Source organism: Falco cherrug, chromosome 6, assembly GCF_023634085.1.
Source record: "Falco cherrug isolate bFalChe1 chromosome 6, bFalChe1.pri, whole genome shotgun sequence".
Classification (NCBI taxonomy): Eukaryota; Metazoa; Chordata; class Aves; order Falconiformes; family Falconidae; genus Falco; species Falco cherrug.
The window spans coordinates 47,831,477-47,858,957 of NC_073702.1; the positions used below are offsets into that span (position 1 = coordinate 47,831,477).

The 27,481-nt window shown below is 41.1% G+C and overlaps 1 protein-coding gene across 7 annotated transcripts in view; it reads left to right on the forward strand.

Moving 5' to 3' along the window:
- TIAM2 (TIAM Rac1 associated GEF 2) overlaps positions 1-27,481 on the forward strand; it is a 90,972-nt gene that overhangs the window by 34,356 nt on the left and 29,135 nt on the right. For 2 of the 7 annotated variants that reach the window (XM_055713800.1, XM_055713799.1), the window contains exons 9-14: positions 1,101-1,268; positions 3,941-4,042; positions 4,509-4,590; positions 5,519-5,611; positions 6,689-6,949; positions 24,217-24,320. In XM_055713800.1, coding sequence (XP_055569775.1) covers positions 1,101-1,268; positions 3,941-4,042; positions 4,509-4,590; positions 5,519-5,611; positions 6,689-6,949; positions 24,217-24,320 — 810 coding nt within the window. Of the gene's footprint in view, positions 1-1,100; positions 1,269-3,940; positions 4,043-4,508; positions 4,591-5,518; positions 5,612-6,688; positions 6,950-10,107; positions 10,241-11,516; positions 11,537-21,895; positions 21,915-24,216; positions 24,321-27,481 lie in introns of those variants that run through there. The other 5 variants (XM_055713803.1, XM_055713802.1, XM_027815813.2 and 2 more) reach the window with 5 other exon arrangements.

A 27,481-nucleotide genomic window follows, 5' to 3' on the forward strand; every position in this document is an offset into this window, starting at 1 on the left:
CAGTCCCTGTGCAGTGATTTTACTGCAGTTTTTAATTGCAGTGCACCCCTGGGCTTGTGTCCCTGCAGAGCCAGGAGGAAGAACTGCGTAATCAAGGGGCTTTATGTAGGCAACAAAACCCTCCAACCCAAACAAACAAAACAAAAATACAAAGAAAAAGCATTAGGGAGGTAGACACTCCTGAGAACAGCTCAGGTATCTTAAGATATGTCTTGGGTGGCAGTTCTGCCACTTTACAGGGGGAGCTTTTACGTGTTGTCTCTTTCCATTGACTGTAAGGGAAATCAAGAGACCTTACCTGCATAAGCTTAAATGCCTTGATATGGGTATTTAAGTGACCTGCTGAATAGGCAGACCCAAATACACAGGTGAAAATCCAAAGTCTGAACAGCTCTCAGTGTTTTTCTTCTCCTTGTGTGACTTCCTTTGAAACGCATAGTCTAAAGTGCAGTACGGGAGAAGGCATGAAAATGAGAGGTGGGAAAGCAACAGGGAATTTATTCAGGGTCGATGTTGTTATTTGATCAAGTGGAGTGGCTTTGGAACAAGGGTGAATGTGAAGCAAAATGGTAAACAGGCAAACACCCTGCACTACCTATGAAACAATATGTTCTTAAACTGCAAATAGAATAGGAACACTTTATTCCTGCTTCAGTCCTTTATTATTTTAAGGCAAGCCTTGCTCCACAGTGCTCTCTGCTGGAATGTTACTATATTATAATTTTCTGGCAAAATTACAGTAATTCTGGGGTTTTTTTTGCATTTGTCAATTAAATAAAATTGTAATAGTCAGTTCTTCTTAAGAACTTATTCCCACTGTGACATAATATCATGTAGCTACATATTTTCACTTCGAGTTAGATCAACAGTTAATATGAGATAAAGGCACAAAAGCCCATAATAGGTATGCAGAGGATGTGCAATCTGTTCTCAAAGTCTTCAGCAGTGAATGAGGGCAGGTAACAGAACTTGGTCTTGCCATGCAGGAATACACAATGCCATGTCTCAATATGTATCCACTGCAAACTGCCAATGTAATTGTACTTTTGGGGTTTTCTTGCAACATCCACATACATTGTACATTCCTCCCTTGTTTCCAGCAGCAAGTTGATGACTTTTTGAATGTCTACTGCTCAGTGCCGGAGAGCATCCAGAAGGAGAGTGCTTGGGAAACACAGACGTATGTTCACTTCTGTGATGGCCCGGGAGTGGCGCTGACTCTCAAGCCAGAGCACAAGGTGGAAGATGTTTTGTCTTTGGCATGCAAGGTACTAATTTTTTGTGTGTGACTGCACCTTGTTAATAGCTGTGGGCTTCAGGAGGAATCTAATATATCAGAGGATGCCTAAATAGTGAGAGCATGATACCAGTATCCCCCTGTCACTGTATTAAGGCACATTGCTCTGTTTCCCTTAGTTACGTTATTTATGGGTTGTAGCCAAGGTAGCAGGGTTGTAGGAAGGTTTTCAAGAAACATTGCTCAAGACAGCACATGGTGAATACTTAAAGAGCGGTGACAGTTTGCCAGGTAGTCAGCCCCGGAGAAATCTCAGCACGTGTCCTCTCTACATTGTCATTGCAGTGAACACAGTTGTTCTGTGCAAATTAATGACAGAGGAGTAACAGGGACTGGTTGAATTAATGCTGGGAGATTAAGACATTTAAGATTGCTGTGACAAAGGCTATGCTATGTTAGCTTCTTAAAGGACCTTTTTAAGCATTTAATTAAATACCAGCTCTACTTGTGAGTTTCAAAGAGTGCATTCCCTTCTGAAAGTCAGTGCCAGCAAGAGGGATTGCTGTAGTTCTTGGGACAGAAATCTGAGTCACAGGTTGAAGGTAAAGTAAAAGCACCAATTTTAACTACAGACAAAAAACCAGCACCCCTAGAACATGGCAACATACCTAGCATCTTTGTCTCCGCATGTATCAGTGCTTGAATTTAGCTCTAACTTCATGATTCAAGTCACTTAAAATATGCAGACAAGCTTTTTGAAAAAAACCCACCTTTTTGCTCCCAAGTTCTGTTTTCTGAAAAATGGTAAATGTAGTTTATTTACTTCACAAGTAAAGGGGAAAAACAGGAGAAAAAAAAAAAAAGAATCCTGCTCTGTTCAAAATCCATCTGTAGCTTTTGGCCAAGGTTAGTGTGAACTTTCAGGTGAGCTCATTCAGCTGGCTCGAAGTTAATGAATTTTGAGGCTTCTAGTGGAGGAAAGGACTCAACTTAATGGCTCTTTGCACCTGGTAGTATTGTAAACAAAAAAAAATAATAAAGTTTTTAAAAATCCAGGGTGAACTACATCTTTTACATCAAAATGAGCACACTGATTTAGCCAAATTACAACGTGTCTCTATGGCATCACCGAGAAGAAATTATTTTCTCGTTCCTTTTGCTGATGGGTACTGAATCCTGGAGAAACAGTTTGATGCCTGGCTGTACTTTTTAAAAATTCTCTGTACCTAGTCAGGCCAAAAGGATTGTCTGAGACATGGTTTGACCACGAGATGGCACAGTAGAGCTGAAATATTGGGAAGTAGTTACAGTGACATGCAAGACTCCTGAAAGAGGAAATAAAATTTATAAACGTAAAATTCCGTTGAAACCAAAATTCCTTACCTCTACTACTCCATCATCCCAAAATATTTGTAATTGTAAATCTGACTTTTAATTTTCATTGTCTGTATCGCATGAAAATTTATTTTAAATTTTGTGATTTTTTTCTTAAACATTTTCCTGTTTTATTTTTTCTTTCTATTCTGTGTGTAAAGCTTTTCATAAGCATTCTGTAATGCTGAATACTTTCTACTCATCTATCCTGGTTCTTTTCCTTCTTACATTTTCATTCTGCTCTGGTGAGTGTAAGGAATCTTTTTTCTTAAGAGAACATATTTGAATGTTATGTGTATAAGGATGAAGTTCAAAGGGGTTGGGTTTTTTTCCCTTCATTCATGCTTTATGGGGTTTATACTTTTCTCATTTCTGTTTTCTGTCTGAGGCTTTTGGATAGCGCATATTGGAAAAAAATGTGGTTTTGAATGCAGTTGTTTAGGTTACAGAACACGTGCAACTCGTAAACTGTTACACATAATAAGATGTTAAGGCAATTACTAGTTACTCAGTAGATTTAGGTTCTGTAAGCTGCGGAGATGCATTAAAGAGGTTAAGTAACCCTCAGTGATGCAGTCATTCCTCCTGTCTTAGAAATGTTGCTTCCTCCTGATTTTGAAATGTTGCTCTATTAATATGCTAAAATGAAATGTTTTGTGCAGTGGTCTCACTAGCATCCTGATTTTCAGAGAGACTCCCAACAGGGGCTCAACACTTTCAGGCTAATATCCTCTGGGTATTCCTGTTTTCCTTTGACTCCCTGTTGAGACAGGATTTTTGCTTTGACTGCATGTGGTAAAAAAACAAATAGGTGAAGCTCTCAGATCTGGCTAGGTGAAACCCAGCAATAAAAATAAAATCTAATAAAGGCAAACCCTTAGGGGACCTGCTTCCTTTCCCATCCCTTCTCCTAACAGCCCATATCTGCATTACATCAGAAGAAAAAGTTGCTGATCAGAACTGAGTGGTTAAAAGTAGTCACTGCTAAAGATGGTTGAGAGTGTAAGTTCAAAAGGACAGAAAACAGTTGCGATAGCTTTGGAAACATGTAGCAGTGCTCAGTTAATCAAATAGCCAAGACATAGTGTTTATGAAAGGATTTGGGAGGATCATAAGGGAAAATGGAAATTGCACTTGAACCTTATCTTCTAAGCAGTGTAGCTAGTTTTGTTTATGCCACAAAAATAGATAGAAAATGACTTGAAGATTGCTCTTGCATGATTTCTACAGGGTTTTTTGTGTGTTTGTGTGTGTGTGTGTCACTTCTTTGTCTTCTGGGACTCTGGAAATAAATAACAAATTCCAAACCCCGTTCTTCTTATTCCTTAGATGAAACAGCTGGAGCCAAGACACTATGGCCTACAACTCAGAAGACTTGTTGATGAAAATACTGAGTATTGTGCTCCTGAACCATACGAATACATAGTAGACCAGGAAAGTGTGACTCCTATTAGATAAAGCTCCGGGATGTCTGTAGCTACAGTTGAATTAGCACCTACAAATACGTGTGAATTACATCTAAAATAAGGTTTTAAAGCTGTTCCTGGATTGCGTTCTGCCATCCTTGTTCACACAGTCCATGCCTGTGCAGACGTTTGGGTGGCTAGGCACTGCAAACAGTTCAAGAAGTGTTTGAAGATTTAAGTGGGGCTTCTGGTACAAAAGCAAAGTGTCAGTCTCTACTCCAGGCTGGGTTTTCTCTCTTTAGCTTACTCTGTATTTAGTCCCACTGATACCAATGACACTTGCACAATAACACAGTTCTCTGTGTAAAGACAGCAAGTTTTGGCTCTTCATTGATGCAAAGAATATTGCACTTATTTCTTATGCTGTAACTTTGGGGGTTGATGCTTGCAATTTCGTAATTTGATGTCTTCTGTTACTGTTTTTTTTCCAACAGGTGTATGATGAAATAGAAATTTGTCCATTAAATGTTTATCATGTTCATCTTACAAAGACGGAAAACATAAGTGATTTTGGTAAGCTCTCAGGGATTTTTCTTTTTATTCTCATTGCTTGCTTTATCTCATCAGGACTTTTCTGCCTCTGAGAGCAGGTAGTGCCGTCCTTGACAGCTCGAAGAGTCTGCAAAGGACTCGAGGCATTATAACAAAGACTGAAACTGGTTGTTTTACACTTAAATCTTCAATGGCAGGTGCATTTCTTATGTTTGGGAAGGGTCCACTTTCTAATTCTGCCGTGCTGGCCAAATAATTCAAGCGTGGAATTGTCAGAAGACACATGTTCTTTGCCAGGATTAATAAAATCAGTCTCAGTCAGGCCATGGTCAAGGTCTGCCTGTTTCTTTTTTGGTAGTGGGATCCTCTGTTGGCACAGTGTCAACAGAGTGTCCTTCGGTACAAATTCTGACAGGCTTTTTATTCATGGGAGGTGGTTATGCCTTGAAATAATTATATACCTTGCAGAGATGCCTTTGTAAGGCAGCTCTGTGTTGTTCTTTAGCTGCAAGTTTGTTGGAATAAATTATTTCTTTCTGGACTGTCTCACTCACTGGTCTGTATAAGTTTACTGCTTTATAGTCTGGGTTTCCAGTTTTTAGATCTGTTTAAGATGCCTCTATGTCTGATGGACACACTCTAACCGAAACGATGAGCTGTGTTACCAAAATGTCCTATGGGGCTGAGGTCAAAAATGTTCTTGATTTCTACAAAAGCTGATAATTTTGGTTTTTTTACAGCACACCATGACATTTCCTGCAAGTTGTAAAGTCCTATTAACTTTAACATGCCTTACAATGACTGAGAAACAATGCGATAATTTCTCTATGCTCTGTGGGTGTATTCTCATGAGAAGTACCCTCCCTGTGGTTGTGTACAGTCTACTAAGTACGCAAGATAAAAGGGAAATGTTCCCAAGGAGTTTTGATTTAAACCTCTTTTACTCCAGGCTTTGCTGTCACAGCACAAGTTGATGAAGATCAGCATGTCACCCGTATATTTGTAAGTGATGTTCTCCCTGATGGACTGGCATACAAGGAAGGTATTGTATCATATTTATGTTTAAAACTGTACTTCATTATCTTTTAATAAAGTCCCGAAACATGAAGAGCTTTAGTACTGTCTGAGATGGTTCTTGGCTTTTACTATTCATCGTTTTCTTTCCCAAAGACCGTTGAAAGTATGTGATCTTAGGAAAGATAATGTACACAGAGTAACTGAATTATCATTCCAGTATAGCGGGGAGAGTTCTTGTCCACCCTTGGAGACAAAGTCTACATTCAGCCATGCAACCAAGTGCTTGTGCACAGAGAAACAGGCTGGAGAAAGAGTTCACCTCACGCTGGGGTACCTCATGGGCTTGGTCAGTCTCCAGGACCCATCACTTCCACTTTTTCTGGCAATGAAAAGTAGCCTCCCTCGCCAAAAGTTTTCTGAGTAAGTTTCTGTGAGTGCCTTCTCAACTGCACTGCTCAGAAACTGTGCCTCTCTCCATCAGCACAGCGGGATCACGGGAGTTCTGCTCTCTGAAAAACAGAGACACAAACCCAGAAAAATGGAGACAGAGAGTTTCGTTTGCTACCTGAGGACAATGACCGCTTGGATGCTGCTGACCTTGAAAGGCAGCAGTTGCCACTGTTTAGATTTCTACAAAAGCTGATAAAGACTCCATCCACTGTTGTTCCAATTTTGCATGAATTACTTGATCTGCGTGACTAGTGCCTTGATCCTCCCACATAATGAAATATGTGTTATGGCGCTGTACACTGTGCTATCCCAGTCGTGAGAGGTGCCTCTATTCTAATCCTCTTGAAAGTTGTGCTGCCCTCCCACCTGCCAAGTTCCATAGCATCTTTAGAAAGAAACAACTCGATTGCTGTACTATGTGTAACACCTATCAAAGTACGCATGAAGTCCATCTGTATCATTATAGCTCAAAGCTCCCATCAATTCTAAAGGAGTGGTGGCAGGATTAGGCTATTTGAATTAAATCCACAAATTTAATCAGTGAATCAGCATAAGGTTTGGTTTGTGACCCTTCATGTTTTATATTCCCTCTTCTCTCTCTCCCCCCCCCCCCCCGCCCCCTACCTTTTTCTTTCCTTTCACATGCACCCAGGGCTCCGAGTAGGCAATGAAATCCTGAGCATAAATGGAGAGGCTGTGTCTGATCTTGACCTCAGGCAGATGGAATTACTGTTTTCGGACAGAAGCGTAATGCTTACTGTGAGAATGAATCATTACGGGACCCAGCAACCCTTGTGTGCTTCCTGGTCAGATGGCGACATTTCCAAGGACCCAAAGAGTTTGTTGCCCCCTCCAAACCAGTCGCAGCTCCTGGAAGAGTTTCTAGATAACTTCAAAAAGAACACAGCAAATGGTAAGAGGTTGACATTCCATTATTTTTCACCTCACTTCCAATATCGCTGGTTGGTTGTGTTGGGTACAGGTGCTCTCTGTGTAGAAGAAAGCCTATGAAAACAGCTTTCATAGGGGTTGTTCTGCTACTACCTGCTCACATTTCTTAAGCATCCAATGGAGGATGTATCCTAACAGTGCTGTGTCAGGGTGAGATCCTGATGGGTTTCCACATAAGGAGCAGCAGGCAGGGAACATGCCAAAAGCCTACATGTTAAAGGCTGCTCCTGGATGACACCACGGCCCCCCAGGAAGGTGCCAGTGCTCGCTGCTGGGTTGTCTTTCAGCTGGAAATAGGAGGTGGCACATAGAGGGGCATTGCCACGCTGGGTGGCAGAGAGTTGTGGTCCCCCTTCCCTTTTCAGCTGATCATCTTTCACGTGAGAAACGTATCTGGTGATACCAAAACACTTGTAAACGCCTGTCTAAAATAAAAAGTAGGTGGGGATTTTCTCCCCCTTTTTTCCCATGTCTTGACTATTTTTCAAGCCAGATAGAAGCAAATAGAACTCTGGTTTCTTCAGTGCAAAAGGAGCAGTTTCCTCGCTGCAGCTCTGGGGGATGCTAGTAAAACTCTGCAGGAAAGCTAGCCAGGGTGCACTGCTGCGCAAGGAAAGCAGCAAGAGGTATAAAAAGGGATCACTGATTTTTGTATATAATTATGGTGGCAAGTGTTTTCTGATTGGAATTTTTTTCGTAATTAAAAATGGGAGAAGAAAAAGATTCACATAGGAGAAGTTGTTAGAATGGATTTAATTATAAAGCAATTTTATTAGGTCATCTTCTGAAATTAAAAGAAATCTGAATACAAGATTTGCGATACAGTAAGTAGCATCTCTCTCAGGGGCCTTATTTCAATTTAAAATGCCATTAAATTGAGTAGTGGCACATAAAAGTTAGTGTCATAAAACAAAAAATTATGATAGAGCTAATTAATTACATAATTATACCAAGGCTATCATTCAGCTTGTTGGCTTGATATCATAGGCCAGCATTACCTGGAGTATTCAGTATAATAAATGTATGTGTCCATTCACTAGATTCCTCATTCCTCTGGGATAGATTTGCAACCTGTGCAAATATTCCATTATAATAGGAAATTACTGGAGTATATGTAGACTCTAAGCACTAGTGGATAAAGGGACATAGTATATTTGCTTTTCTACTTAAAAGCAGCTAAGGAAGATTTATTTTATTCTGAAAGGGAGCAAACAGTTTTAAATTAAGCTTCATAAGAAGGACTTTCATGTTTATTGAATTTGGTGCTTAGTGTCTGATCACCTGATCGGATTCAAATGGAAACAGAAGAAAATGGCATTACTTTGAATTAATAGATAATCATAAAAGGTTTAACTGTGCATTGTCCCGTTACTCACTCAGGAGTTGAGTAAGATTTTAGAAAAGAAGAGGAGGTATTTAAAGATTCAAGCAGGGATTTGCAGGCCAGAGACTCTTAAATTCACAGCCAGTGTTTAATACTGTTCTGTCTCCTTTGACAGAGTTGAGTGAGTCACCCTTAAGACCACAGTTTTCAAAAATAATTTCTGACATTCGCTTGTCCATGTTGAGCCTGTTCTTCCAAGGCAGTGCCTTTGGAAGTCAGTCAGTGCCAGCGGGGGGGGGTGGGGGGGTGGGGAGGGGCCACGTCTTTCAAAAACCCAGCACTGTTTGGCTCTAGGTACATACCTGGAGTTAAAAACTTCAATGTTTCTGCTGTCGCCTGCCTGTAAAAAAAATTACTGACTCTATTTATCTTTTTGGAGTACTGTGAGGATTAATGAGCTAAAATTAACAAAGTGCTTGGAAAATGGAAATTTTCAGCACTGAGTCATGTGGTAAATAACCTGCCTGGGGCTTGGTGAGAACCACCAGGCAAAAGCAAAACAGAATTTACTTTAAATCACTGGCTTAGTATAAGTTGGGTGGTAGTAGTTTGTCCACATTTGTTTCCAGTTTTGTAACTGCTTAGCTGATGAATGCCTTTTCCTATGTATTCTGCTATGTTGAGGATACCCAATTATACCTCATGGTAAAACTCTGGCAGCCTTTACTGTACACAAGGGAAGTGATTGACTTTCTCCAGAGCCACTAACTCTGCCACTCCTTAAAATTATTCCCAGGGAATTTTCTGTGAGTGATTCATTTTCTCCAGGAGCCTGCTATACCCGTGTAGCTGTATTTTGGACCTGCTGTGGTCGTATCATTTGATCTTCCACGTGGCAATGCTATGTGCTTGCTGCTTAGCCGCCTGGCTAGTAATAACCTTATTCTGGAAAGGAAATGGGTTGAAATACTTTTTAAAAAATGCACTCATAAATGTGGAAAACCAAATAACAGAACAACTTAAATTTGCTCCAAGCTCCAGTGCTTAGGAAATTAAACAAATATTTGTGTAGAATTAAAAAATGAGGGAATTGGACTGGAATTCTTACAACTGTGGAAGAAAAAAAATCCTCATTTTAAGATGGCATGGCTATTTGAGGAATAAACAACAGAGGAGGCATGAGAATTGAAAACTGTGTATTTAGGGTAGCGCTGTGTGGGTTAATGGTATATCTATAGATTGCTAAGGCAGGAGGTAGAAGCATTAGTAGGTGTGAAAACCCATTGCAGTATGTGAGTTGCTGTCAGTTGGGCAGTTTTTTTTTTCTCAGCAAGTGGGTTTTTGCCAAAAAAGCTGTCATTTCTGGTTAGCTGACACTGTTGAAATCAACCCTAATTTGTAAATAGATCTCTCTGATTAAAAAAAAAGAGAGAGAGAGAAGAAAGAAGTGGGGGATGGCAGTTTGGATATGCTTTAAAAAGTTTCCCTGAAGAAATACTTTCATCTGGGAGGGTTAGAGAGCTAAATGGGAATGAAACCATTTTAAAACATTTATAAAAGATGGACATTCTGTTCCTTTCCTCCCTGTTGTGCTCCTCATTTTAGGGTAGGGCACTTACTTTCTGTGCACGGTCTGGGTTCCTCTCTGCCCCATCTTTCTTGAGGTGTGGTCCCAGGAGTGGTGAAAAAGGCTTGGGTGCTGCTGACAGGGGGGAGGCTGGCTGCTGCTGCTCCTCCTCCCCCTCCCCTGTACCGCCTTAACCCTCCCTTCCAGCCCTATAGCACCCATCCTGCCCCTGTGCTGCAGCAGCACTTGCTGGAGCCCTTAATGAAGCTAATTAAGGAGAAAACTTTCTCCTCCCCTTCACCCCCTGCAAAGGCAGTGAGTTGAACTGGCGGATGCAGAGGTCTGACAGGGGCCAGAGCCAGGTAAGCAGCAGGAGGAGGAGCAGGGAGCAGGCAGGTGCTGGGGAGAGCTGGTTGCAAGGAGAGTTGCTGTCGGAGGTGGCAAGCTTTCTTTCAGCCAGCCTTCCTGCAGAGCACCTCCCTAGCCATTGTGGAGTACAGGTTTTGCCCTCAGCGTTCCCACTTCTCGTGCTGATCCCCAGGGAGCAGCGCAGCCTGGGACGTGCTGGGTTGAGTCACTCCTGATGAAGCTGTTTCACATTGTATAAAGCATGGCTGAAGCCGGAGAGAGGGACTCACGCTTTGTGCGGTTTGGCAAGTAGCTGGGATGAGTGCTGGAGAGGAACAATGACATTTCAGTTCCTGATCTGCTAAACACAGAGGCAGTTCTGCAAAATGTAACCGCTTCAAGCGGAGCATTACTGGTTTGAACCCACATGGGCAGTGGCTATTCTGTTTCCCAAAACATGAGCCACTTCTGATTTTAATCTTAGTAGGCACACACAGAAGCAAAGCACATCGGTCAGCCACCAATTTTATTTTGATATGACCAAATTCTTTTATAAAATGTGGTCTTAGTAATAATTGGTTTGGTTTCAATTCCAAGGTACTTTCTGTATGAAATACACTTCACTAGATGGTTTAGATGACTTTGTCTAGGCTCAGACCACTGTACTTGTTGCTGTTTGCCCATAGTTTTTAAAGCATTTTGTAAGCGCCTCTTAATGTAACCTGTAAAGCATTTTGTAAACAAAATTAAAACTAAAACTTAACTGAAAAACATTTCTAGAATAACTTCTAGTTCTTCACAAATCAGGTCCTGTTTGTTTGCCTAGCTGCTGTTTCAGTATTTAAATTCTCTTCATCGTGCTGTAGGGCATGGCCTTCGTTGCAGTACATGTGTGAGGAATCAAAGAAACTTAGGTTTATTCTCTCACAGGAAACTTTTTTTGTTCAGAAGAGGTGAATATTGCTTCTTAGCATCCTGAGTCCCAAGGACACCCACATCCTGTTAGATGTGGGCCCTGATCTGGTTTGTTCGTGCAGGTCTGCACACATCGCTCCTTCTTGCCTGGTGGATCTAATACAAGATGTCTGGTGGTTTTGTGTGGTGTGAGGCAAAACAGTAGAAAAGCACTGCCTCTTTTTGACATAGACATGTAGTTGTCTATGCAGCCTGACTGCTTATCAGCCCAAAGATTCATGGCTGTGCTGGATTTTCTTTTTTTTTTTTTTTACTCGTTACCCAAGTTACTTCAGCAGGAAGTCACATGGATGTGATGAGATGTGCAGCAGCTGTTCATCAAAGCAGGCTCAGAGGTGAGGTGTGTTTACAGCAGTCCTGGACAACCATGGTATGTTGGCTTCTGCTCCAGCCATTTGTGTGCTGTTAACGCAGGTGTCTTTCCCTGTGGTCTTGTGAATCACTGGGAAAAGATGAGATCTGGCCTGTGATGATACCTGGGACTGTACTGTAGCAGTGTAGAGGTTAATTCAAAGAAAGCGACTGCCTCTTCAGAAGCAGTCATTGCCTACTGCATGTTTTGCAATACCGAGTGTTTCCCAAAAGTGGTGGTTTAATGAGCTCTTGCTGGCACTTGACAAACTGCCCTGTTGGCTTCCTAGATGTGTATGCTGCAAATTAAAAGATTTTTTCTGTTATGAAACAGGACAGCCTTAAATGCTCTTCATTGTGTTTTTCTACTAAAAGACCATTCTGTTCTGCTTTGCTAAATGCTGCTATGATTTAATCCCTGTGAAGTCAGTGGGACAAACTGTTTTTTCCTGGTGCAAACTCCGCTAAACCCTGTGGAGCTGCACCTTCTGGCTCAGTGACAATATATAGGCATAAATCATGACATTGCCCATCCCGCTGAATTCTGTAAAGTGACAATATGGACAGCAAGGAGATTTATTAATGATTGTAAAGTCAGAGACATCCACATATAGACCAGCAACCTAGGCATGATTTAGAACACCTCAAACAGTGGATGTTCTGTGTTTCACAGAGCTGAAGTAGGTTGAGTAATTATGCAAACTGTCTAAGATAGCCACAAGTTCTTGTTAAACTATTAAGTAACTTCTTGTCTCCTTTTTTTTCTTTCTGTTTTCATCACTTTTGTGCCTATAAATCTGAGGTGGAAAAGAAAATGTACCACTAAGGTAGTACACTTGGTACCTGGGCAGGGCCAGCTCCATTTGCTTTCCAGTTCTCCTTGGTGCCAGTGCCAATGACCTCTGAGAATGGCCAAAGCCATCCCATGTTAGCAATCCTGCAGCAGCAGCAGAAACCAGGAGAGGAGCCACTGACAGTACCCTTGCATGTCCAGCAGCCCCAGTGTGGAAGACCTAATGGTAGCAGTGGGCTGCAGCCTTTGCTGACACTTGTAGAGCATGGTGGCCACCCAGCATGGGCTCAGCTGTGTCTTCCTCCTCCTTAGCATAGCCACACATCTCCAGTTGTTGAACTGGGGTAGAAGGGTGATGCACTAGTTATGGCTAACACTGGCCCCAGTGAGACTGTATCCAAGAAGTATGTGTTATGCACTTAAGAAACAAATGTGTTTAGGTAATGATTTGAGAAGCCAGTGTGAAGTGTTAAGCTTAAAACTGTAAAGCCTGAACAGTTGTCTGACTGGCAGATACTTGTACAGAGAAAGTTTAGAACGTTAAATAACCCTGTAAAACATACCATTGATATGCAGGGGCTAATCTGGCATTGCTACAGAAGTGCAGGCAGCTATTTCCTATTATGTTGCTAATTTCTATCTCCTGTTGATTACTGAATTAACAAATAAGTCAAATTACTTTGCTTCACAATGAACAGTTAACCAACAAAGGAACTCCCAAGGGACCTAAAGGACTCTGCTCCAGCTTCAAAATGGATGTTTCTGCAGATATTTAGAAAAAAAAAAGGGAAAGAGAGCATAAAGCAGCCTACGGAAAGTCACACTTGCAGAAGTAGGTGGCTGACTGGAGCTAAGCCACTGTTCAGCATGTGGCCCAACATGTCTTAAGCAAGCTGTACAATACAAGAATATTTGCTTGAACATACTAGCTTTTTCTAAACATGAAAAAGTGGAGTTTTTAAAGAAGTGTCAGTTTCCTCACTGAAGGATGAAAACAGGACATTTGTCCTGCATGAGCATTTCAGACACTGGCCAGAAGTAGGAGTTTCTCTTTGTGTAGGCAGTATCAGATCTGCAAAAAGCAGCAGCCTGGTTGCATTGTCCTTCAGGAAGCATGTAGAGCACCTTCTAATGTTTCATAGTTTGCTCCCTGAAGCCAAAACTTACGGATGTGAGGTGCCATGAAGGGAACCTTCTTGTCTGGCCTGTAGTTGAATGTCTTGTTTGGTAACAATTAGTCTTGTCAGTGACAGGTTTAAGAACCCTATCTAGGAAGACTGATGTTATGACAGCTGTATGCTAATTTTCTTTCCAGATTTAACATCTTGCATGAATTCCTGAATGATGTTTCTAGCTATGCCAAAGAGTCGGTTGTTACAGCCTTGAAGCTAAGCTGAGAATGTACATTCCAGCCGGTCCTAAAAAAAGTTACAAAATACCTAGGACAACAACAAATTATAAAAGCCAAAATATCTCACAGAGATTAAAAAAAATCTGAATTATTAAAATCCAGTGCATTTTACTTGTGTTCAACATATTTTAGTTTTCTAGAAACTGAAGTAATTTGTGTTAGTAGACTCAAGTCATATTAATTTAGCAGTGAGAGTTCAAGTTAGTTGTTATCTGAAGTTAGGCCAGAGGCTTTCAGAAGAACAAGAACATTTCCTAGGCAAAAAGAGGAAGGGGCTTTTGCATTGGTAATAAATTTAGTGTTTCCTTGTCTTTTTCACTGTTGGTTAAAGCAGCATGAAAGCTGTAAGCCACTGTACGGTTAATAACCACAGTTACTGCCCGCAAATTGATTTGAATTTACTCCAGCATTGAAGTGTGAATGCGTAAGTAATAATATTTGCCTGGGAGTACCAGCTGTGGGGAAACAACTGGAATGGCACTGGGCAATAGTTAAAAACTTACCTAAATTCCAGTTAAAATTACTGAATTGAGCTAATGCGAACACTCCCATAATTCTGAAAAACTTAACTGGAGTTTAAAGAGAATCTGCACTTAGGGTCCATGGTACCTCAGTCATTTGCCCAGATTCATAGAGAACCCCAGTGAAGATGAAAAGTGAAGCAAATGGTTTTGCCTTTCAGCTTGAAGTGGTGGAGGATGTGTTTCAATGGATTTTTCTCATCTGTGGCTGAAACCTGCCTGCCTTCTCTTAGATATGTTTCCTTCGTGGAAGCTACATGGAGATAGCTTTTGGTCTAGAAGCCAAATGTGGCTGTGAAAACTCTTCATGAATTAGCTCAGTGTGTAGTAGCCATTTTGCATATGTTGAGGCTTGTACTGGTAGAACATCAGAGTGCAAAAAAATTACTTGTTTGTTTGTTTATTTACTGCTGTGGCATGTAGAAAAATAGAGCAACAGCTCAAGGTAAAGCAGGACCTTTCAGTGCACTTTTCCTGGGTGGGAATTGGCTCTCCACATGTCACTTGAGCTGGACCATTCTTGTGTTATGGGCTCTGAATCCTTTTTAGCTGACTTTTCTGGCCAAAGAGGTTTTAGAGGAAAAAACCTGCTTTTGTATGAAGGCCTTAAAGAACTGTATGCTTCCAAATACCTCCTGATGTCTCCAGACCTGGGCCTTCATGATGGAAACCCTGGTGCAACTCCAGTGTCCTCTTGTACCACAGCTTTACTAAACTTACCTAGCTTTAGCTCCGCAGCTCATCTTCTAGACCTCCCTCACTTTTCCTAACAATTGCTCCAGTGCAAATGGCCGTTGTGGGATAGTTAATGAATCTTCCATGGGAGTTTGTCTTCTCCTCCCAGAACTCTCTTGCTTTTCTCCTTCCTGACCACAGTTAATGTGCTCTTTGCAACCTAGGCAGAAATTTAAAGGGCTGCAGAGACTGCATGGGCTCTGTCCTGGATACCAGCTGCTGGGTGCCCCTTCCGTGCTGAACCCAGGGGATAAGATGACCCAAAGAATTGAAAGGTCTGATCCTCACATAAGCAAGACATATGAGTTACTTGTAACTGAACTGGTGAACCCAGAACCCTTCATATCTCTGGTGAAACTTGGAAGCCGTTTTCAACAGAGATTTTGAGAATATCTCTTGAAAGCCATTCAATAAATTCCTTTGGATCAACTGTTACTTTTTGAAAGATATTTCTTGAAGTCTTTCAGAAAGGAAAAGGATACAGAAGGAAATGCTTGCATACCTATTTTCTAACTTCATTACAAAAGAGTAAATATACTGTTGAAAACCTAAGATATATTTGGTTGTATTGAACCAAAAGAAATAAGCACATGCGTGCTACCTGCCAGACTGAACCGTTTAACTGAAGTTATGAGTACTAGTCTCCAAGGGAGCATTTTTAGAGTTCACCACACTGATAGTTGTCTTCTCCAGGCAACACTGGAATGCTTCACTTACCACTCCCTGATTTTCAGTAAGTCTGAAGGCATTGAGACCACCAAGGTTTTGTACCTTTCTGAGAGCTGGCTCAGTCTTTAGTATTATTTGCACCAGGAATTTTTAAATATTTGTTATCTTCTCTTGGAAGCTTACTTTTCTCTTGATAGTAACATTGGCTAGAAGAATATGGGAACTGCAAGCTTATAATTAACTGATCAGTCTGGAGAGTTCACACAACAATGAAAAATGCAGCTTTCCGTACACCTGGCTTAACTTTATTACCCAAATGTAATATCTCATTTCCATCTAAACCATACAGTCGTGTTATGGAAACTCTCTGTAATGGGAAGAGGGAGAATATCCTACATGCTGAAGATTGGCTCTGTTGTGTTTTATTGGTGGTTTGTAGAGCATTTGGGAATTAGTGTAAATTTTGAGAACATTCTTTCCCGGTGGATAGGCTGGACCTCCTGTAATTCCTTATAATTACAGATCCTAGGGTTTTTTCAAGCTAAAATTCATATTAGTATTCTCTAAAATAAGTTGATGCTCATTTCATTGCTGTTTTGCAACATCTGTCTAAAATCACTGGACAATAACAGTGTTTTAAACTGTCAGTTGCTCTGGTACGAGATCAGGGTGCCTGTCTTTTACAGACTAGACCAAGTCCATCATAATCGCTTGAAACTCTGTATGGTTTTTTTGCCATATCCAAAGCGTCTAACTACTGCAGATTAGAAACTGCAGCAGGGAGGATGGGAAATGAGAGCCCCATTTCTCTCTCAAGTGCCAGAAAACTACAAACAAGAGAAAGATCAGTTTCTGGCAGGGTAACCACTGGAGTTGATAATGAACATCTGAGCTGGAATCAGCCAGCAGCTGGGGTGTAGGACAACTGTTGGGGCTTCTTCACCAGTGTACACTCGTGATATAAGCATTCTCTTAGCCATAAAAACTTTGCCAGGATTTTTAAACACCAGCAGTAGTGCAACTTAAAGTATTTCTTGTGCTCTACTGAACAGAAAGAGGCTTCTGGCCATCTGTTTGCCTGTGTAGCTGTATTTAGGCATCTGTGTAATATTTGTGCTACATTGGTGACAGGGGAACCTAGGATGGGAAGGAACTTCCAGACTCAGTGAGTCCAGTCTTCTGTTAGTTGAGGTTTTCAACAACCCTATTGATACATTTATCATATTCCATTTTAAAATAGGAGAGACTGTTTGCATTCTTTGCTCCCAGGTAAGCCTCTCCAGAAATTCAATCCTGTGATGGTTGAAAGGCAGTCTTCTAATTGCCAGCATAGACATATTCCTGGCCAATGTTGTAAGAGATCAGTATCTGCTGGCCTTGACCATTGCTTAAGTAGCTGTAGCTCACAACTACATGTTAACCACATCTCCACACTTCCACACTTTTCTTCTTCCGTGTTTCCAACTAATGAGCCGCAGTTCAGAGAAGAAATTGTTCTTACTGGTCCCTGAAATTTTGTTCTGTGTGATTTCATTCTGGGACTATGACTTCATCTTCAAAGTCATCCTGCATCTCCTTTATGCATCTCCAGTCACACTCTTAATTAATGCTGTTTATTAACTTTGAATTATTGGAGTATTTAATCAGAATACTTCCTATTGCACTTCCTTTGCTGAGATAAATAATGAAAATATTGAGTAAAATTGGTCCCCAAACCCACCTTGGACAAAATCTACCATTAGCCTCTCCAAGGTCTAGAAGTTATTTCAGACCAATCTATTGTTCTCTTACTGCTAGTCAGTTCTGCCTTGTTTTAAGTCCTATCCTTTTCATTTTAGCTAATACTTTCCCTTGGGGTATTATAAAGATTTCTATTTTCTTTTTCTTTTTTTAAACTTTCTAGAAGGTTGGATTTATCCCATGTTCCGTGCCTTTAAAAACAACTTTTATCAAAGGCAGATGTCAGGTTAGTTTGACACCATCTGTTTACCCATACTGTATGTATATAATTTTCTATTTATCTCCACACTTTTAATTTTTCTTTACTTGAATTGATTGTGAAAGCCATAGGTTACTATGTAGGTCACAGATCTGTAGTTTCTGACATTAGATTTCCCCAACGTTCTCATTCCTTCTTTAAGTAGAGCTATTGCTTGTTATTCACCAGCTGCATAACATCATCCTCTTTTCCCCATCATCAGCAGAACCATTTATTAAATTCCTTGCTCTTGAGTATCAGTTTCATATGCCAGGTTTTAAATGTTGAGAGCTAAAGAAAGTTTAATCCTTTTCTCAGTTGCATGAGTGTAACTCAGTTTGCACCCAGCTCAGACATGGTTGTTTCCTAGTCACGTATTCCTGTCCTGCCTCACTCTTCCCTGTTGAGGACAGGCAGATTTCAGCCTGGGTCAGTCGCATCCTACGGGACTAGCTTTATGATGAACTTTAGAGTCGGAATCTATTTGCTTAGCTGAGTGTTTGGTGATATGGTGAGTGGATCAGGAGGAGCTGGGGATAGCAGGAAAGACTCACAGCTACTAGTTGTTAATCGCCCTTCCTTTTTCTGACTGATGTTGTATTATTTTTTATCAATTATTTTTTCTTTATTTATATAAAGCATCTTAGCTTAGCTGAGACAGACCCAGGTTCAGTTTCATTTCCTGAATCTGACAGAGCAGGTGACTTCATCTTTCTCCTACATCATGGATGAATATCCTGATGTCAGGCTACTTTTATTTGTTCTCTGGTGTCTCTTTCTCAGCGTTTTGGCAAAAATAAAACAGCATAATGTAAAAGAACATGGTTTCATCCTGATACAAAGAAAACCATCTTGTTGCAGAATGGAAATGCAATTTTCCATATTGGTGTAGTTGCTGTATTTTTACTGAGGTCAGGACTGCCTGTGCCTGTCAGAAGGCATCTTTACTTGCAGAGGATAGTTATCAACTGATGCACAGAACTGCTGCTCCTGCTAGATCTGAAAATAATGCCCGGCAGTGGTCTTAGTCTGTCTCAGAGTGAGATACCGAGTACCTTTAATTTTGCTGTGTTGTCTTCTCATATAGAGCTAGAAAGATTTTTTTGGTTTAATTTATTGTTGTCAGTAGAGTGGCAGGTGGAAACACACCCTTTTGCTGTAGTTTGAAAAAGGGGGTGGTTACACCACCTACGTAGTGCTTGACATTTGATAACACTTGACATGCTTGTGATGATTATTTGGCTTTTTTTTTTTTTTTTAAATTGGTGGGAAAAAGCTAAAACAGAACAAGTGCTAAAGTGTTATGAAAAAAAAAAATTAGAAATGAAACAGGATCCTCAGTTCCTGCTTTTTCTTCATGGCAATTTTGCCTTTGCAGTGAGCGGCTAAAGTGGTAAGAGCAGCACTGACTAGAAAATAATCCAGGCTTTTTAATGAAAAAGTTAAAGAAAATAATTCAGGCTTTCTAATGAAACAGAAAAAAAAAAAGTAATGTGACATTTGCATTTGTTGATGGCTTCTTTATGGTAAATGAATTGCCGGATGGTCGATGTTGACATTTCCCAGTTGATTTCCTTTGGTTTCTTGGCTGGGATTCTAGCACGGATTATTATTGTCTCACACATCTGTTAGAGGATGTGTTTCCATTGTACCTCACCGCTCACAGACATGTGAATAACTTCCATATTGACCACTTGTATCTGTATCAGCACAGCAACGTGGGAAGAGGCATTCCTGTAGGTGTACAGAGCTCTTGGATGTGCTGTATGTGTTTGTTTTTCTCACTGACTGACCCATCTGCATGCTTTGTGCCTACTTTTAATTGAATGATGAGTAGTGAGGAGCCTGACTTAGGAAGCATGTTTTCTTCCAGTTTTTGGTGGTTACATTACAGTTTCCTTTGAATGATTGTGAGTCACGTATCTGTCTGCCAGCAAGACACAACACTGCAGGAGTAATGGCATTCTTCTTTGGTGATGCTGTTGGTAGCTGAAGGTGCTGAGCACGTTCTTAATACTTGGTTGTTCATTGCTAGAAACCAAGCAGAACGTTTGGTATGCATTTCACATGCTGTAGTTAAGCTTTTCACATAATGGCATTTTTCCCTTGTGCTTTTCTGAGAATTGCAGCATTCATCTGAGTTGCTACTCTTCTTGTTTGCAACTAGCTGACTATTGGATTTACCTGGCAAGGTTTTGGTAGCAGCAGGGCTATGAGGGTGGCTCCTGTGAGAACCTGCTAGAAGCTTCCCCTGGCTAGAATTCAATGCCAGCCAGCTCCATAACAGACCCACTGCTGGCCAAAGCCAAGCCCATCAGAGATGGTGGTAGCGCTTCTGGGATAACACATTTAAGAAGGGGGGAAAAACCGTGCACAATTTCAGTGGGAAAGGAGTGAGAATATGTGAGAGCAACCACTCTGCAGACACCCAGGCCAGTGCAGAAGGAGGATGAGGAGGTGCTCCAGGCACCGGAGCAGAGATTCCCAGGCAGCCCATGGTGAAGACCATGGTGAGGCAGGCTGTGCCCCCGCAGCTCCACAGTCAGCGGTGGAGCAGATACCCAGCTGCAGTCTGTGGGGACCCCATGCCAGAGCAGGTGGATGCCCAAAGGAGGCTGTGACCCTGTGGGATGCCCGTGCTGGAGCAGGTTTGCTGGTAGGACTTGTGACCCTGTGGGGGATCCCTGGTGAACCAGTCTGTTCCTGAAGGACGGCACCCCATGGGAGGGGCCCAGGCTGGAGCAGTTAATGAAGAACTGCAGCCTGTGGGAAGGACTCATGTTGGAGAAGTTCATGGAAGACTCCCCTGTGGGAGGGACCCCACGCTGGAAAAAGGGAAGAGTATGAGGAGCCCTCCTGCTGAGGAGGAAGGAGCAACAATAACAACATGTGATGAACTGAGCAGAGCCCCCATTCGCTGTACCACTGTGCCACCAGGGGGAGGAGGCAGAGAAAATTGGGAGTGAAGTTGAGCCCAAAAATAAAAGAGGAGTGGGGAGATGGTGTTTTTAAGTTTTGGTTTTCTTTCTCATTATCCTACTCTGATTTGGTTGGTAATAAAACTAATTTCTCCAATTCAAGTCTGTTTTGGCCATGAGAGTAATTGTTGAATGATCTCTCAGTGTCTTTACAAATGATTTAAACCAAGTTTTGTTTAACCCAATATTATCAGTCCCTTTTTAATTCCAGACAGGTTTAGCACTAGTGCATCAATAGACTAAATCAAATGTACTACTGTAACGGAGCTGCACAGGCAGACTTAGTCAGGGTATACTCACCGTTACCTTGCTGGAAAGCCTCTCGAGCAATGTTTCCAGCAAAGCAGTCCATGCTTTCCTTAACTAATCAGTAATGTAATTGTAGTAAGGTAAGCAACATTAGAGGAAGTTTTTAAAAAATAATAATATTAAAAAAAATAAGTGCCAGGAAGTGCTGGCTTGACCTCGCATTAGATGATTTTTAGGAATGTACATCTCCTTGCATACTTTTCTGTGCTTGTTCCCAGCAAAGATCCAGAATGTTATATACTGGAACGATTCCGTACTCACACAGCTGTAACATTTCTCTTAATTTTGTGCATACTCTCTACAGTTTCATTGCTAGTTTTGCCTGAAAGGATAGTGTTTACCCAACCTGTAAGATAGCAGTTTTACAGTACTACTTTAGAATGTCTTTGTTAATATGAATCCCACTGTAGAGCTAAATCCAAATTTGAATCTTTAAAGACAATACATTTTGCATGGTTTGGCTTGTTACTGCCCTTCCATTTAGTACTAGAAGCAGAGAGAATTTCAGTATTAAACTTGATGCTGTGTTTATGTCTTTAGGCTTTATATTTGAAATTACCCATTATCTAAGGCAAAACTCTTTTCTTTGTCCTGTGATTTTTTTTTTTTTAATTATTATTTGGGAATAGTGTGATGGTTTGTAGGAGTAAATCAAAGGAAGTCTGCTTCCACAGTAAAAGAAGGAAAGGGAGACAGGATATGGATGCTAAACTGATCAACAAGCCATACATCCTCACTTCCTTCCCTCTCCCTGTTAGTTTGGCGTACAACATGCAGTAGGATGTCCTTTTTCAATCTGAATCCTTTCCGTGTAACTTTTTTTAGTTTTTACTATTTAAAATAGGATTTACTGTTGCTTACCCTAACTGCCATCAGCAACACATTCTGCCAATAGCAAATGCTATAAAAACGGGCAAGACTATAGACCTGCCTCTGACAGTCCTGTAGACTACAAAGGAAGAACAAAGGTGAGGGTGAAGGGAGGAAGAGATAGATCATCTGGACAAGGTGATATAATATTCTTTTTGCCTGCTTTGGGTGTTGTTATCCTGATTTTTCCTGTTCATGTTGTCTACTGATTGGTTTACCTTATTTTCCTCTTCCTACGTTTATGCTTTCTCTTCATTGCTTGCGTACGTTAGTTTTACTTCCTGTTTGTAAAGGAAAAATATGTTTAATGGTCACTTTGTAAAGTCAAGGAAAGGACATAGGTTTTTTTCTTATTAGAGAGCTACCTGAGATCAAAGTCTAGATCCTTTATGCCACTGCAACATCTGTCTCGGGTGCATGTTGTTTGGAGGTATGGGGGAGAAGTGCATTAAACCCCTGAAGGCAAGTGAAAAAAGCACAGCTGGGAAACAATGGGAAATAATATCCTTGGCATTGTCTCACCCCCAATAAAATGTTATTTAAAATTAAATTCAAGTTTTAGGGGTTAGCCTACCTTATGTATACTCAGAAGTTGACAATGGTGGAAGTCATTCGTGAGTACCCATATAAAGAAGATAGACTCAAAATTACATTAAAAGTCCAGAGGGCAGGAGAAAACTATTCAGGCTTGGTGGAGGAAGAGGGGTAAAAGCATAATAGAATAAATAGACAAGGCAGACTCCTTGTTAAGTTCTTAAAGATGGGTGGCTGTTTGGTGGAGTTGTGTAAAATACATTTTTTCTGCAAAGGTGGTAACTCTTGGAATATTGCATGTTACATAGGCTCTGAGATATCAGAAGCCACACCTGAATCCATGAGGAAAAGGTAAAAAAGCCTGAGGGGAGAAAAGCGATGGGACCTTGGTTGTGCAAGGATAGGGAAATGACGGAGTAGTCAGGTCTTTGGCATCTGGGTGGAAATTGTCAGCCTTAATGCTAAGCTTGGCATAGGCACCTTAATGACATAGAGAAGAATAAAGTATCAAGATGACATGGAGCACAGTTATTGGCATCTTTCTCTCTGGCTTTCCTGTGGAGTCTGTTTGCCGTGTTTTGTCTTCCCAGGAAGGCTTCTTATGGGCTATAAGGTGTTCTTTTGGGCCTAAAATTCCCATTTCCCCCCCTACTTCAGTCCGTGTTTGTCAGTTCTTGCTGACAGCCGCTGGTCCTGCTCTGCAGGGACAGAACAACAGCAACACCTGGGCGCAGAGATACTGTTGTCCTTCACAATTTCATTATTGTTAGCTCTCATGATTTTACTGCAAGATGAGTGATATTTCTTTTAATTGCCACCTCAGTTTCTGGAGTCAGTGATTAAATGAGAATCTCACCTCTCACTTAAAAATAAATCTCCAGCACTTGTAGGTGTTGAGAAAGAGTTTGAAAATGTGGTAATGTGGTGTAAATTATGTCCTAGAGGCTTAAAGGCTGGGAAACAAAGCGGCAAATTAAAAAACCCCTTCATTTTACTACTATTTTATCATCTGAGGTTGCTAAAAATCCTCATTATTTTTTGGTGACTGCTTTATGATCTTCAGCGACTCGGATTAACAATACTGTAGATCAATAATCACTTCTTCACTGTCAAGAGTTGTAATCAGAATTTCCATGTAAACGGCGGATTTTAAGCAGCCAATTGAGGAAATGTAAAGAGAAGAAACATAATTTTTATATGAATGTTCAGCATTGCTGGGTAGATCTTGAGTTTACACATAAATGTTATTGAAAGCTGTAGTCTGTCAGTAAGTAGAGCAGGGCAGTGTCTCTTCTGGTTTTGGATTGTACCAGCTACTATATACGCAGGCTCCAAACTTAGTAAAATTGTTAAACTATTAGTAACAAGAAGGGATTTTGTCCATGTTATGAACTGTGGTGTTTGTTCCAAGGCAAAATACACTTTTCTTCTTGAGTCTTTAAGGGATTCAGGACTAAGTTGTGTTGAACAATAGCGTGCTCATCCATGGAGAACTACTTGAGTGCATTTAATTATCCTCACTGGTTGTCTCAGCACAAAGTGTGCTGATTATAGATAATGCTACCTTTGAAAGCAGGCTGTTAGCAAAAGCGTTGGGTTTATTTTGGTAGATCAAATATGCACATTGCTTCAGATGGTCTTAGATGTCCAGCTGCTGTTTTGAAACAGAGCTTCCAGGCACGGTTGCTCCTTGCTTTGACCCCTTGTGTTATTTTCTAGCAGGTGGGAAGGATCACAGATTTTGTATTCCTTCCCTTCCCCTATAGTAATTCTACTAGACACTGAAATTATTTGCAGATAAAAGCAAATACTTTTCCTGTTCCTGTCCTATAACCCTCTAATTTATTTGCTTTCTTTTGAATGCAGATTTTAGTAATGTGCCTGATGTCACATCCAGCCTGAAAAGGAGCAGTACTGATGGCACGCTGGACCAAGTGCCACACAGGGAGAAGACTGATCCACCTTTCAGGGTAAGAACATGCATGACATTACAACACTGTTTGTTCATAAGGATTGTTGTGTTAACGCTTTGTGGGAAAGAGTTTAATGTATGGCACTAATTTGGAAAAATTGTTATGCATATTAGCTGTACTTAGTGTTTTATTATCTTGAGGTCACCCTGACAGGCCAGCATCTATGGCACAGCTGCTGCATCTCCAAAAGCAGCACGATGGAGGCAAATGGCAAACGGGCAGAGACTTGTCACATTCATCTTTCTGTGATGCTTGAGCCCAGTTCTGCAGAGAACAGTAAAGCTGCTTCAGCTTTCTAACTGGTTCAGTTTGGTTCATGTTTTCTTTTTGCTGATACTTCTAGCACTTGTTAAGATTACAGTGACCATAGCAACATTGACTTAACGTCAATTGTTTTAGACTGGACTACAGACTTCAAGAGGTGCTGTTACTGTTTGACTTCAGAGGGAGTAATGGATGCTCAGATCTTTTCTCAGTTAGGACTTTGGAGGCTGAGGCAGGGAGCCTCAGGATTAGTGTCCACCTTTGAATGCATTGGTCTTTGAAGAACAATTTTTCATCCTTTTTGTTCCAAGTCGGTCAAACTGCAACCTTTGTCCAACTGAAGTGCATATTGGTTTGAAGCCCCTAGCTGCTAGCATGGGTATGTTTTCATGTTGGTGGCTGCGATTTTACTAGGCATTGCCATTCTGACAACAGAAATTATTTTTGTTATTTCTGTTGATGTCGGTTGTACCTCCAAGCAAATTTGTGATAACACTTGCATTACACTCTTGCATGACAGAAACAAAGTTAGAATTTTTATGGTTCTGGCACATATTAGAGCCTTGTACTAGATTGTATGAAGAATGGGTAGAGATAAGGCAGAACATAAAAACTCAGAAGACCAGGACGGGAAGATATATTGTGCCTCTAGCCATACCCACAAAGAGGAGATGATCCTCTCTTACTTTCGGAATTACTTTGTAATCTACTTCCATCTGATGTAGGTGACTTCATGTAGTTTCCCTAGAGAGTGAGGAGAAGCCCAGTGATTGTGGGTCTTCAGTCCTATCTCCTTCTGCACAGGGGATTCCCACAGAGATAATCTATACCCTGTGTAACATGGTGCTTACACTCCTGAAAAGTCTTTGCAACCAGACAAGAATAAACTGGATTTTTCTCCCCTCTAGGTCACATTGTTCCTTTGGAAGGGGTGATGTGGATTTCCCTACTGTCCTGTTTTAGGGCTTCTGCAGTGTTTTCAGGGGCAGGGATCTTTGTGAGAGCACAGCGGAGGTGACTCCAAGGCTTAGGATGCCTCAGTGGCTGGCTGCACCAGCAGGTTGGTGCTTGGCCAGGTTCCCCCAGGCACCTCGGGGTGCCCTGCACACCTGGGGTACGTGCTGTCCCCAGTGCACTGTGAGGACAGGCACAAATGAGCTCCCATCCTGCTGGAGGGGACCAGATTCTGGGGCGCCGGCTTTGCTTTAGCAGAAAAGCAAAGCCAATCCTGATTGTCTGTGTCAAATACACCAGATGACAGAAAATTAGGGAGAGTTCAGGAGGATTTAAATACACAGAAAACATGCTAGTTGTTACTCTGAACACACTAAATTTGCTCCAATGCTCTAAATTATGTGCTGCAATTAAAGCTTAGAAAAGAGGGGAAAACAGACAGGTCTGCTCCCTGCCCCTCTCCAGCTTCAAATCTGCCATGTCTAGCAGTATTAATGGCTTGTGCACAGGCTGCTGAAGTAATTGCCCATGCCATATTGCAGTTCACTTCTTGGGTTGCCATGTGGGTCTGCTAGTGTCATTTTAAAAATTATCTGAAACTGTCCTAGTTTTTTAGGTACAAGAGGGGAAAATGGCTTGGCAATCAGAGGCAGTCTGACTTGAACTGCAGCTGTAAATGAGTCTGTGACAGCTCTACAATTTCTGCAAATGGTTTGTAATTGATTGCCGTCTTTCTCTTGGAGGGTGCCTATTACTGTCAGAATTTTTTGTCTGACCCATTTGATTTCTCCAACAGATGTAGAATTAAAATAAAAAAACCACCTCAGAGTGAATTTAGGTACTGTATATTGTATGTGCTTTCGTAATTGGGTATAAAAGGAATTACAATTACTTCTGTTTTTATAGCTGTGATTTGGGACTGCTTGCCAGATGAACAATAGCTATTACTAATAACAATTAGTCTGAGGAAATTGTGCAGCTTCAAAAAGCATAGCATCTGGATTTGGGGCTGTTTTTTCTTCCCCTTTGCCTTGTGTTTCCTGCATGTGCTAACTTGACCCACGCCCGTGGGAGAACAGTAGCACAGACACCTCAGCATTAGGCAACGTCACAGAAGTATGGGGGAGAGATCTGTAAGCACAGCTCTGTGGAGGAGATGTTGGCGGCGCTAAGATGTTCTGAGCACAGCCTGGAACAACAGGCAGTTTGGGATTATTTCAGGGGAGAGACAGCTAGAGATGCTCACTTCCCAGTTGACAGCAACTGTAGATGTAATTACTTGGCTCTGAGGGAGCAGACTCCTTTGAAGTTTGGTTGATTTTTGTCCCGTAACATGTAAGTAATTAAAAAACAGTCTTAAAGCTTTGGATTTAATGGTTGCATGTCTGATTTCTAGATTTTGTGTTTCTCATTTGGAGCAATTTTGATTATTTTTTTTTTTCACTATTATTTTCTTCAGCTCGTACCGAGCTAAGGTTAAGCATCACCTTCACTGAAAGTACAGTGAGGCATTTCAGAAGTGCCTTGTAATCTCAAAGGAATAAGTCTTTTGTTGCATGTGTACTGCATTCAAACATGCGTTCATTCATTCATTCATTCATTTTTTGTAGTCTGAGAAGTGAATGAATTTAGAATAGTTGTATATTAGTCTTCCACCTGAGAGCTAACAAATGAAGTAGAAAGGCAATGGAGGATTGTTTCATTCCAGGAATGGAAGCTGTTCCTTAAGATAAAAATATTATTAAAAACACATGGACATCAAGAACCATCCATTCCAGATGCTCATAAGTTTTGTCAGCTCTGTATTCTTTGGGGTGCCCCATTTATACCTTTATTATCTTGAACTTGTATTTTCTATTTTATTTAACAAGGATAGATGTTATACTTCTAACACATTCTGCTGCAGTACGTTTTCAAACTGTGTTAAAATACTGTTTATG